The sequence below is a fragment of the Pyrgilauda ruficollis genome, unplaced genomic scaffold (assembly GCF_017590135.1).
Source record: "Pyrgilauda ruficollis isolate IOZ18807 unplaced genomic scaffold, ASM1759013v1 scaffold38, whole genome shotgun sequence".
Lineage (NCBI taxonomy): Eukaryota > Metazoa > Chordata > Aves > Passeriformes > Passeridae > Pyrgilauda > Pyrgilauda ruficollis.
Window position 1 is genome coordinate 5,516,006 of NW_024525267.1, and position 13,691 is coordinate 5,529,696.

Consider the following 13,691-nt stretch of genomic DNA (forward strand, 5'->3'; position numbering starts at 1 on the left):
ATTCCACAAATCTTGGAGAAGATTTGTTTTAGAGAAACAAGAGAGAAGATTTTGGTTTTAGAGAACAGGGTCTCACCTCTAGTTAGCAAGCTGCAGCTTTGCTGTGGTTTCTCCAAGACCGTTCTGTTCACTCAGTCAGTTCTGTGTGACTTTAACAGCCCTTTGTCTCACCCAGTTCTCACTCTGAGCATGTCAGAGTTCAGCAGCAGGAGGTGGTCACTGTAAATAAGCCTGGGACACCTGACCAGGGGTCAAGCAAGGCAGAGCCTGCTGGCACTGCACTCACTGTGGCCCAACAAGTCACCATCCCTCCATTACTCAAATTCCAGCTCTGGCCTTCTTTTTCCTGGTAATTCAATTCTCTCTTTGCACTCTAAACAAAAGCTCTTGTAAAATCTACAGACAAGTTTTGGAATAGATGCCAACAGCAACACAACACTGCTAGGAAAGGTCAAAGCAGGATCTACATGCACTCATCTGTACCTCCTAAAATTCCACCCAGCTAAAGGAGGACAGTCCTGTTTTCTCTGGAAATGGATCACTTCACACTGACATGCACTCTCACCTTGATTTTCCCACTTGCACTCCCTGCAGAGAGCACAGCTGCCACAGGGCAAGTGGCCACAGGCTCAGCAGGACTCAGTTGACTTCATTGAAAGCACCCTAATCCCTACACACACACTTCTGGGGAAGGAATTGTGAAATTCCCAACTGTGTTACACCCTTTTCTCTTTTGCTGACACATCCTGACAATGTGATTCTCCTGGAAGAACAGAGCAAGAATCAGTTAAGGAACTGGGGGTGACATTCCCCTCATCTTTTGGCAACCTCTGTGCACAGAGGCTATCAGCTGGCACAGCTCACAGACACGGGGTGTAGGTTGCTGGCACTCTGAAAAGAAGGAGAGACAGAGGCTGAAGCTTCAAAGGAGTCTGGGCACTCCAGGCACCACCTGCCTTGGAACAGCCTCCCTCTCCTAAGAGCCTCAGCAGTTTCATTTCTGTTCCCCAGCTCCTTTTTCAGCTTCATCCAGAATGCTTTATGGGTGGCCCTTAATGATGAAGGCCATAAGCAGAGTCTTGAAGCTTTGCTACGTGGTCAGTCTCTGCCCAGTCCTGACCTTCCTCTGCCCTTCACCTCTTTCAAGCACCAGCTCAGGAACCAAGTGATACTTTCTTGCAGCTTTCTTTGTTTTTCATAATTTTCCCTGTCTTCAACACTCCTCTGTATTCAAACATTATCTTCTACCACCATCTACCTACGGCACAACCAAAAACCATTCCAGCTCCCTGATGCTCTCCCAGGTAGATGATATTCCCTCCCATCTTGATGTATGTACATTATTTATCTTGTTTAAAGCAGAATTATTCTGCCTGCAGCAGGCAGAGGAAAAGAGGGAACAGGTTTTCTTCTGGCTTGCTCCTTTTCTTTCTTGCTGCTGTTTCCACTGGTTGACACTGAAATTCTTTAAAGGAGGCCTAAGCTCATTCAGCAGATATGGAGAATCTATTGCCTTCATGAACATCAGTTAAATACATCAGAAAGGTCATGCTGACAGACTCTAGGGCTGGTATCCAGCTGTGAAGACCTGAACAAACCAGCTGTGAGGGCAGAAACTCTTTACAATGAGTGCCATCAATGTTCCTTCTCATGTATGGGATGCTGTGAGGTACGGAACGTTAAATACCACCTTTCTCTGTTAAATGCCCCTTTGCTATTCTGTTCCAAAACTCCCTGCTTTAAAATTGCAGCAAGTCCAGAATTCATGTCCATTAAGTCATCCAAGGCCACCATTCTTCTCTGCTTGCAAGGAAATCAGTTATTTGGATATAGCTTTGCCAGTTACATTTTGAGAAGTACTTTTGTTGCTTCCAAGCTTATGTTCTGAGATGCACAGCCTGGGTCTGTTGTTGAGCAATTAGAAATAATTTAATCAGTTCTTCTCTGGAAATGAATTCTAAGCTTGAATTCTCTGCCCTTGGGTAATCTGCTGCCTGTTGCATCATTCCAGGGAAGTGCATGTGTTGCTCTCTGGGCGTCTCCACTGTTTCTTTTTTTATTGTTAGTATCTCTTATTCAAGTGTTATTCCTATGAATTCTGTTACTGGTTTCTCTGGACGTGGTACCACTTGGTCCTTTGTTCTTCACCCTTCTGTTTGTGCAATGAGTAATTTCTGGACATCATTGTGTAATTCACTTGACATCACTTCTCTAATCCAAGGAGGCCATTCAGAATTCTGTATTCTAACATACAAAGTGATTATTAGGTGTATGCAGTTAATAGCGTACAGTTTTGATTTTTTTTAAATGAAAAAAAAATTTTATTGAAAAAACAAATAAATCAACAGTGTGTAATGTTAAAAAAAACGGATTTTTTTTATCAGAAACGTTTTCAAAAGCTGATTATTCTGTGAAAGAAAGCGTTAAATTTCTGAACTACTCTAGTAATCCTGCTCAAACGGAACTTCAGTTTTGTTCTTTCTGGAGGGAGTCCCACAGACCCTAAAATGACCTTTCTGTAGAGTTTAAAACTCTTCATCACATTCTTTTCATGTGATCTTGATTACTTTTTTTACTCTGAGTAGCACAGGGAAAAGTACAATGAATGAAGATGCTTTGAGATCTGTGCTAGAAATGTATGAAGGAAGTGGAATGTGCTTCTTTGATACATAAGAGAAATTAGATGTAATTTTTTCTTTCTTTTGAAAAAAAGTGTTTCCCTGCAGCAGATCCACAATGTTTGTTTACTTAGAAAATTTTGTTGTGGATGTGTCAGTAACACACAGTATACTCCAGCAGCTGGAGTTACTGCACAGTTTGTTTCTACCTTCAGACACTGCTGGGTTTTGTTCAATAGCCTACAGTATAGATAAAAAAAAATGTAAGTAGCAGCTGTGCAAAAAGGGTTTGGGGGTCCTATGAACAAGTCATATATGAGGCAGCCAAGGGTCGTTGCAGTGAGGAAAGCGAAGGCTGGGCTGCACTAGCAGGACAATTACAGCCAGCAGGCAACAGGGGAATGATTACTGCCCTCTACTCGGCACTTGTGGGACCACATCTGGAATTCTGTGCCACATTTTGGGCCACTCAGACCAAGAGAGAGATTGACAATTTGGGGGGAAAACATAAAATGTATTTCTGTTGGAGTCATAGTGCTTGGACCATCCCACAATCCTTATTTTTACCTTGCAAGTGAGTTACATTTCATTTAGAAGGTGCAGTGCAGGGTACAAATTAAGTTCGTATGACCAGGAGCCAAAACAACTCTACCACGTTCCTACAGGAAGTATGCTCTTCCTTTGACGTACTGAGTAACTCGGGCACTTCAGTGACACGTTCAGCCTCAGGCTACTTGTGCAGCAGCTGCTTCTCAGCTCATGCAGCTTCTCAGCAGGTACTGCCCCCAGTAACTGGCTCACTGCGTTTTAGCCAGTTGCTTTGCTGATTTTACTTTACAGTTAGCCAGTAATAACAAATCTTATGGCAACAGACCTAAAGATTCATCAGATTTCCTTGAAAACAAGTTCAGCCTCCTCACAGCTGATCATCTGCCCGATCCTCAAAAGAATGCATCTGGATGGAAGCTGAGGGTGCAGATTCGAATGCTGGAATGGAGGGGCCAGGGGTGCTGCCGGTGCCACGCTGCCTGTGCTGGGAGACGCTGGGTAGGCAGGAGTCGCCTCTGAGGCCAGACAAGCAGGAGCAGTTCCCACCTTCTTCCCCATGAAGGAAAAAGATGAAATGAGGAAAAAGAGGACGATGAAGGTGCTCTCCCCGGACTGACCCTGAGCCCTGTGTTCCCTCTCTCCTCCCCGGGCCCAGAACGCGCCGCTGCTCTGGGCTTCTCCTTCAAGCATGAAGGGCTTTGGCGTCCGCCCGGGCCGGCGCTGCCCGCCGCGCAAAGTGCAGGGGGCGGTGCCGGGGCTGCCCGGCCGCGGCCCCGCTGCCCCTCACGGCCGCTCCCCGCGCTCGGGCGGGCAGGCACGGCGGCTCTCCCCGCCCCCGGGGCAGCGGGAAGGGGCGGCCCCGCCGCCGCCCTCCCGCCTCTTAAAACTCCCCGTTGTCCGGGCGGGCAGGAGGTAGCGGATCCTGCGGCGCGGGATGGAGGTGGCGGCAGGACAGCCGCGCTCCCTGCTCAGAGCCCTGGCCCGGCCCCGGCCCCAGGAGCGCCCCGGCTGCCCTCCGGCCTCCTCCGCCAAGGCCGAGGCGCGGGTGCTGGTCATCAACACGGGCGGCACCATCGGCATGGTGCAGGACGTCAAGGGTGAGGGCCGGCGGCGGGGGGTCGGGGCTGGCCGCGGGGAGCGGGGCTGGCCGTGGGGTTTCGGCCGGGGCTGCCTCGGCACGGCGCGACCGCGGGGACCCGGCGCGGTTTGCGGTGCGGCATCGCTGCTGTGAGCGGCTCCCTCTAATCCCCGGCTCCCGTCAGCTGGTCCACCCGGTAGCTCAGCTGATGGGCATCCTTGTGAGCGTCACAGCGAGCAGCAGCGGCTTTTGGCAGAGGACAACGTGTTTCCTGCAGCGCGAGTCCTTTCTACCCTACCTCGCGCACTGAAAACGAAACCAACGTAGCTGCGCTAGTCATGCACGCTGGTTTTAGCCCTAAATGAGCCACAGCCACCGGCTCCCCAGAGAGCGTGTGCCTGGCATTCCTGCTGGGAAGAGCGTGGGCCGCTGGAGCTGGCGGCCGTGACGAGGATTTTCCAGTGGTGACCTGGCAGGCGCAGCGGATGCGAGTGTGGCAGCTGCCAGGTGTCAGGATGAGATCGGATGTGGTGTCAGTCTTGGGACAGGTTGCTGCTGCTCTCCCACCAGCTCTTGCCTTCTTTCATGAAATCACTGAAGAGTTCTGCCTTGCCTTACCTTACCGAGGGAGGGGGAGACTGGATAGATATCCCAAACTAGATACTAACTGGGTATGCCAGACTCTCTCCCTGCAGCTGGAAAATGTTTACATCCAAAACTGAACACTGAGATGTGTTAGTATAACGCCTCATAAGCGTTTTATCTGAAAGCTTCTTAGGTACCTGCAGGTGTATGCTCTGTGTTTTTAGGTGCCCCTAAATGTCAGCAAATAGGTTCCCAAACTCACCTGACACCTCCATAGGCCCCCAGTCCAGCAGCTGGTTGAAGTGGCATCTAACCACCCCTCGATCGTCACTCAGTGGGCTCAGATCCCAAGGGATACGAAAAACATCAACCCATTAGTGTGTCTAGGGAAAAAATGGATTTCAGTCAGGTCTGAATTGCTGTAGGGCTGTGTGCTTGCCAGCATTGGATTAAAGGGAAACAAGGTAACATAAGGAGTGGGAGTGAGAGGGAAACAGTCCAATTTTGATGAATACACGTTTCGTTTCTTTCCTCGTTTACTTGGAAGGCAGTGGAGCATCCCAGGGCTTCCACAGCTTGGAAGTGTCTGTCTAGATTCAAAAGCATGGGTACTTGTGATCCCAACTACAGAGTTTTGTGCTGCTGCCTGAAATACTGTCTCAGCTTCTTATGGTAGGATTAAAACACTTGGGGCTTCACCTTGGAGCTTCCTAGACTTGATTTTTTTCAAATACTTGTCCTTTCTTCTCAGGAGACTGTGATTGGCTAATCCTTATTATTGTAGTAAAGACACTATAAGGTGTTCTTTGTTTTTTATGGCTGTCATCTTTGTTTTTAATCTGTCAAAGTTGTAAAAAAAAAAGTCTATATTTCAAAGCCGTGTGCCGACTTGCCTTTCTCAGTTTGCATTGTTTATACTAAAACAATTTCCTACTTTTATTGCCTCAGCTTTCTAAATGCCTCTTTTAATTGAATAAATTATAAACACGTTCTTTTATGAATGAACTTTATAACCTCTTCTCATCTTGTTTTTTTTTTTTATTTGCTTAACAAGTGTCAATCATTACAGCATGTGCAAACAATCTAACAGTTATAATCCAATGATGCTGACTTGCTGCATCCTGTGGGGGGGTTTTGACCTGCTTTTCATACCCACATCTAGCTGCAGAGCAGCCAAAGTTCCTCTTTCAGAATATTTGGCAGTCTTTAGTGTTCAGACTGAAGCTAGTGAAAGGGCATGGGAAAGGCAGCATGCTTCAAGGGAAGATACAATAGATGCTCATTTCTTTTATTTATCAGTGGGTGGAGAGTGCCTGTTTACAACCCTTCCTAGAACTACAAGTGTTTTACTTCAAGCATGGTGAAGAGAAGTAGCTCATCTGGCAACTCCAGCACATCTTGGAAATTCTTGTTGGAATTTCTGCACACCTATGTTACCTGTGCAGGAGCCATTTTCAGAGGATGACTAGACTGTTTCAGTTTATGTGACTTGGATAACAACCAGACTCAGGTGCAGATTCTCAGTATTCATGTTTTTGTTGTCCAGCCACTTCAGTGCAATTTTAAAGTTTCTTACTCCTACTTATTTCCTCCTACATTAGTTTCTTTTGGCTTATCAGTAGCTCATTTCAGAAAAAGAACCTTACTGCACTCCAGAGTGAGGTTACTGTGATAGTGATCTTTCAATCAAGTTTGTGCTGGTGCCTTCAGGAAGATCTTTTCCTTGGGCACGTGGGCTAGGTCTCTTTCCTAGCTTTTACCTGTAATAAGGAAAAAAACCCCAAAAAATCCAAGTAGAACTAAGGTAAACACCCTTAGAAAGATTACCCATCTTGGAATAGTCTACTTAGGTAGCTTAGTTATTTATGTGTCTTTTTTTAGACATTCTAGATTGCCAAAGGACTGGCTGCTGTAGTCCAAACCTTTTCCTGTTTGAAATCTTTGTACCTCACTTCTGAAAGCTCCAAGTAATGTAGCTGCTCCAGTTAATATTTTTGCTCCCTGTTCTTTGCAGCAGCACAGGTTGCAGGATATCTCGTTTGCCAGGTAGCTATAACTGTGTTATCTATATCACCAGAGTGAAAAGCAGAGTCCTGGACAGTAGGTGAGACAAAACCATGATTGTACTCCTTGGCCTGTTTGCCATTCTGCCTTTGTCCACCTGCTCTGTGCTGCCAGGGCTGGCCAGCTGACAAGGGACAGGACAGCAGTTGATGACAGCTATTTGGACAAGTCACACAGCCTGCCTCTTCTCTGCAGGGGTGTGTTTCACATACTTGGTCAACAAGCCTGGCTCACAAAAGCTGTTTTCCATGTGTAGTAAAGTAGAAGTGTTCTTAAAACCGTTGCAGTTGAGTTCCCCCGTTTTTGCTTCTTGAAGCTGTAAAGCAGAAATCGCTGCTGAACGTGGATGCATGTAGGGGGCTGTCTAGGTTGTAAGTGGGTCTTCTTGGATGCATCTGCAGAATGCCTTAAAAAAAAAGGTTTACATTCAGTGCAAGCAATTATGGAGAAATCCTGACAGATTTGTGATTAAGAGATGAGGAACTGCCGTTTATAGAGAAGAGATTAAAGAACATTAATGTACATCAGCTCTCCAGTTCCTGTGGCAACTACAAAAAATAAACAGTCGAATCCACTGTCAATATGCAGAGCAAGATGAACACTGGACAAACAGAAGAATAATCAGAAAACACCCAGGAAACACTTGAAACTGGGCTACATTTCTGAGCCAAAATGACTCAATGCCCAGGCACGGCAGAAGTGGCCATTTGTGACTAAGCTAGGAACATCCTTAATAGGAAAAGCAGGGATTATAGTTGAATGAATGAAACATCCAAGGCTTGAAAGTATATTTTGTAAAACAAAGTATTCTGGCAGTAATCCAAAGAAATCCACTCAAATGCTGTTGCTGTCCTGTGAGGAAGTTGGCTATGAAGAGGCCTCCTTCTTAATTTAAGACAAGCCAGGAGGGAGATCAGGGAGTTCTTAAGGATTTTTCCATCAGCTTGGAAAGTAAATGGAAAAAGCTAGAAATACTATTGAAAGTATTCTCTGGGTTTTGAGTATTTGAAATAAACCTTGCTGTTTGAAGGTGAACCAAAAATAATTAGAGGTGCTAACTTGGATGAGAATCATGTTTAAATAAACAGAACTAGAAAATAGGATAGAATTCCCTGGCTTCAAATTAGAAATAACTAAGAAGAACTAACAGAAGTAGAATAATGTGGTTTAATGGTTTGTTTGCCATATAAACAGCTGGTATGAAACACTGAGATTAAACTGAACTTGACAGTAAAATCTTGAAGTCCAGAAGGAAGTACCTCTGTTGGAAGATCCTTGCAAGAAAACTGTCTCAAGAAGTCAGACTTCAGGAAACCAGGGAGGCTCCTGATTCTGGACGGCAGGACTGTCACTATCATTCCTGAAACAGGGAATACATACTGGGAGATGAGTTGAAGGTTAGGTTCACAGGTGAACTCAGTTCTGTGATGCTGAGGACTGTAACATCACAACATTAGGTGCCTTTCTGGCTAACAGAGAACAACATGCAGATTCCCTTTGAAATACCTGGTTGCAACCAGGACACCTGCAGGTCCACCAAACACTAAACATGTTCTTAGGCTAGTTTAAACAGCAGCTGTTTTAGGGTCCCTGCCACAGACAGAACCCATCACGGGCAGGGAGAGGGAGAGCAGAGTTTGAGATGCATGCATGCTTTCAATGTTTTCTGTTCAGAGGTTTGGGCAACTTTTAACATTTGTCAGTTCAGCTGTTCAGTCCTAAACCTGCTAGTGGAAAGTACCTAGTATGTATCACAACTGGGTGCTTTTTAAGTCTTCTACTACTATTACTAAGTAGTAATAGTAGTAATAGCTCTGGCAAATGTGAAAGAGAATGGTAGCTTTCTGCTACAGTTGCAAATTGGCTTCCTGTCTCTGCTTCTGATAAGTATTTGCAGACAAGCAACAATGAAAAATGGGTAAAAGGCACAAATGTTTGGTGTGGAGGAGATTTGAAACATTATTTCTCTTAAATAAAATATCTATTTCAAGTCGAGAAAAGAATAACTGCATGAGTATTTATTAGTTATGTTCATTTTTCATGGTTTTAAACTGGCAATAGACTGTTTAATTTGGAAGGATGGGCAAACTGCTGTGTAACTTGTCTACTTCCCTCCTTACCATGCCCCTCCCTTCCATCCGTGCTCCTTTATTTACTTCCTTCATTCTTTGTTTTTAAGGTCTTGCTCCTGAGGCCAATAAATTAGTAAGCAGTTTGAAAACGATGCCGATGCTGCACGATGAGGAGTATGCCCGGGAAACAAAACTGAACAACTCCCATGAATTCCCAGAGAACACACTGGTGCTCCCGTAAGTACAGAAGGGTGAGGAAGTATCTTGTTCTTTTTCAGGTAATTACATCTCTAGACATTTGACATGAAGAATCTATAATGAGATTAGCAAAAATGCTTATATTAGTTTAAAAGAAAAAAGTCCACCGTGTTTGATGTGATAGAAAATATGTGTTTGGATATATTTGCAATGAAGTTCCTTAGAACTGCCTGAGAAATAACTTTTAAATTGGGCAACAAGTAAACATTCTGGGCAGTCTATTCCTGGATTTTTATTTTTTTTTTTGTATATTAATTTGCTGCTGTGCAAACATACAAGTATTCTACACAAACTTTGAAAACTATATACAGCTCCATGTGAATTATCTTCAGCATGTCTGAAAAAGTAGCATGTAATTAATGCATCTGTGAATAGGCCTCATGCTTTAATTCTGCAGGCTTTCTGTTTTTAAAAGCCCTAAAAGCTGATTGTTTTCCCAAATTTATGCAACGTTACGATAATAAGCAGTGGGCTTATAATTAATCTGCATTATTTCTTAACTGCTGGGCAATGGTTAATAAGCTTATAGGTTTTATCTAGAGGGCAGTATGATAATATGAAATATTCTCTAACTGTGATGAATAACTGTACCCCTGTAAACATGCTAACTTTGCACAAAGGATGATTTTACACAGTTGTTCAAAAATAAATGGGACCATAGCTGGTTTTCTATATGAGTGAAAATTGATATTTAGTAATCTTTAAGGAGAAAACCAGGATATTCAAAGAAAATAAAAGGTTTATGAATTTTTTTCTGCTTTGTATTGAGGTCTCTATAAAACTTTTAAAAGTAACCACTTGAAAGGCAGATAGCAGGAAAAGGAGTAAAGGGCAAAACTAATGGACACCTGGTGCAGTAGTATTTATATGAATATACAGTTTGTGTTAAATATGATGCTTACCCTAAGAAAAATGGAGCTCTGTTATGACACGGTGCTTGAATAACTTTTAAATACTTAAGGGATTAGAAACATAACAAAACTACACTAATACACCCATGTAATTCCTAAATATACTTCTCCTAGCACATCTTTCCCTGAAAACCAGAAAAGCTTAAAACAATCATTCACATCAAAAAAACCTGAGGTTTAAAAACTAAACTTGTCTTGTTTTTCTGGCACTGCTGAGTGCTGTTTCTGGAAGTTAGTTGTGGCAATTTGCCATCTTGTCTTTTGTGCTAGCCAAGTGATACTTTAACTAGGTGGTTGAGAAATATTGTGAGTTCCTGAGGGGAGAAAATTTTGTGAACTTTGTATATCAGTGTGTAACGTCAATGTAAGAAGAATGACATGATCTCTTTTTAGAGAGAGGCATCAGAAGTTGAAGACAGGGCTGGTTTCTGGTATCAGGACATCATGTTTTATTTAAACAGCACATTCTCAGGAGAGCTTTCTTGTCACAGATTTTCAGCTGACTTCCAAAGTTACTCTTAGCATGTGCAAATGTGATATCCAGCAAGGCAGTTTTTCATGTGAAGTCTGATTTCTTAGGTACAGGATGTCAGTTTAAACACGTTGTTTAAATGCTCTCTCTGCTGTACACAGCAGTTTTAGAGGCTTGATAGGAGGAATGAGTATACAGATTTTGTTAGAAGTCTCAGGTGACTTGAAAAAGGGAAATACTGCACCCAGCTTCAAAAAGGATAGAAAAGAAGATTATGGGACCAACTGATCTGTTAACCTCCCCTATGTGCCTGGGAAAGTCATGAAACAGATCTTTCTAGAAGCTCTGCTAAGGCACATGGAGGACAGGAAGGTGATTTCAGCTAGCACAGCTTTACTGGGACTTCTGTGAACCTTTTGACATGGTCCCCTACAACATCCTTCTCTCTAAATTAGAGAGAGATGGATTTGATGGGTGGGACTGTTCAGTGCACGAGGAATTGATTGGATGGTTACAGCCAGAAGGTGTTGGTCAATGGTTCAGAATCATGATGGACATCAGGGACAAGTGGTATTTCTCAGGGGTCTATATTGGTACCAGTGTTATTTAATATCTCCATTAATGACATGGATGGAGGGATTGAGGGCAGCCTCAGCAAACTTATAGATGACACCAAAATAAGTGGTGCTGTTGACACACCTGAAGAGTGGGATGCCATCCAGAGGGACCTGGGCAAGCTCCAGAACTGGGCCCATGTGAATCTCATGAGGTTTAACAAGACCACGTGCTCGTGCTGCACCTGGGTCAGGGCAGCCCTGGTATCCATCCAGGCTGGGGATGAACAGATGGAGAACAGCCCTGCCCAGAAGGACATGGGGGTGCTGGTGGATGAGAGACGGGACATGACCCAGCAATGTGAACTCACTGCCCAGAAACCACCCATGTCTGCCTCCCAAGTTGTATTTATTATTAAATTAAATTTAGGTATTTATGCTTTAAACTACATCATGCCATGAACTTCTAAACTTGGAATTTAATTTCCAGATTTGAGACATTTTTCACCTAGATTTGGGGGATGGGGAGGAAAAGTGTGAAAACTACTGATTTAAAGAAAAAATCAGAAGTGATGAGTTGATATTAGCATTAAGATTTTTTTTTTCCAATTCTCTTTCTTCATAGTCTCTCCAAGCAAAACAAGAGAATTTTTTACACAATCCTTGAGCTCTCGCCACTGCTTGACTCTTCCAACATGACACCAGATGACTGGGCCAAAATTGCAAAGAAACTTGAGGTATACAGTGATGTGGGATAAGAATTCATTTTTCACTTAGACAAAACCAGGAGTATATCTAGTATACTTAGGAAGATAAAACAATTCAGTAGCGCTATACATATCTATTTGTTTCTTTAAATGTAAAGTACCTTATTTAGTGGCTTGCAGAGTTTGCAGAATTTTTATTTCATTTGAAAATGTTGTAAACTCCTTAAAGTTACATTGTTCTTCCAAGAATGAGCCATGGCATAATTCCATACAATAAAATAAAGTTGCAGCTGTGATTGAATAAGGTATGTAATATGTAGGTTGAAATGTCCTAAAACATTGACTTAAATTCACTGTCCAAAAATGTTGAATAAATCCTTAAGTGTGGGTAACTTAGCTGAAGGTTGCTTAGTTACACATCATTTGAGTGTTCAAATAGCTTAATAGTTGGCTGTTGACATAGAAAATAGTTTAATGTCTTTATGCATTTCTTACTCTGGGCACACATGGACTGGACTACCTTTAACTTTGCAACCAGTAGAAAAAATTTCTGCCATGGTGAGGTTTCCCACAGTGGAAAATGTTTAAAGCCCTAGATATTTCTGCATAAATAGATAAACTCATTACATCCTTCTCTAGAATTAAGAAAAAAAAATCAGCATTTCTGTGCTCCTGTCCCTTGCCTGAACTTAGCTGCGTGCTTTTTAAAAAACTGCAAAACTGCAAAACACTTCAAATGCTTCACACCAGGAATTCATACATAGCTGACAGAAATAAGTAACTGTGGGGCTAGGAAGATACTGCTCTTCCACTCTGTGATAGTGGGCTTTATAGTGTAAATTCCCTTCTTCCACCACGCTCTAGCAATGCAAGTGAACAGTTCAATGCAGGGAATGATGCTGAAGGTTCAGCATCCTGAAACCACCAAACTTGGGAGGTTGCTTGTCCTATTAAATGCACCTTGCCCAGGCAGAGAAGAGATGGGGCTGGTGTGTACATGGAAAGTCTCTAGGGTGGAGCAGGGGTGCAGCTGGAAAAGCCCAGGGCCAAAAGAAGGCAGCAATCCCATGCTGAACAGGGGAGAATTTACCTTTCCCCCTTATTAGCATATTAGTTTTTATTACAAAAAAGTGGGTTTTTTTTCTTGTACAGAGGTTCTCTGTATGCCCAGTTTGTGTAATCCAAATGAAGATTGCTGAGAAAGCAAAAAAAATAAACCCTTTTCAACTCTTCAGGTTTTGTACAGACACTGCCACTTTGTGTTCATCTTGGACACTTGACCGCCACAGCTGTTACATGATGATTTTCCAGACTAAAACATTCCAAGATGTTTCTGTGGGATATCTCCTTAATTGGCAACCTGATCTTTTCCATTATGAACCTTAAACCAAACTATGTTCTTTTGCATCTGATAAGGTTCATAGGTCTGAAAGTACTTGTGAGTGTACTGATTTAGAGAGAACAGGTGACTATTTCTTGGCCATTCTTGAAACCTTGTTGCTGCCTTGGTGAATGGCTGCAGCACAGTTTTTGCATCGCGTTGTGTTTGGCCTGCAGAAAAACCTTGCAACACTGGCAGTTGTTGGCTCAGTTGTTAGAGGTAAGCAGAAACCCCCTGAAACTTCCAGTAGGTAGCAACAGGTAGACAGATATGAGTATCAGTGAAGAAATAGCAAAAGGACATGTAGGAACCTACAAATGAGTTTGGACATGACTTTATTATCAGGAGGTGCCAAAGTCTTATTATCATGTGTGTGCCTAGTCTAACATGAGGAGTATAATTAAAAAGAAATCTTGTTTAAACCTCTTTTTTCCTCCCCATG

General features: G+C 43.2%; 1 protein-coding gene across 4 annotated transcripts in view; it reads left to right on the forward strand.

The window, feature by feature from the left end:
* The first annotated feature begins 4,039 nt into the window (after positions 1-4,039).
* Positions 4,040-13,691, forward strand: part of ASPG (asparaginase) — a 44,585-nt gene continuing 34,933 nt past the window's right edge. For 2 of the 4 annotated variants that reach the window (XR_005955853.1, XM_041476384.1), the window contains exons 1-3: positions 4,040-4,264; positions 9,074-9,203; positions 11,787-11,898. Coding sequence is in view for 3 of the 4 variants with exons in the window: in XM_041476384.1 (XP_041332318.1) it covers positions 4,102-4,264; positions 9,074-9,203; positions 11,787-11,898 (405 nt within the window). In the remaining variant the exon portion in view is untranslated. The remainder of the gene's footprint in view (positions 4,265-9,073; positions 9,204-11,786; positions 11,899-13,691) is intronic. The other 2 variants (XM_041476383.1, XM_041476382.1) reach the window with 2 other exon arrangements.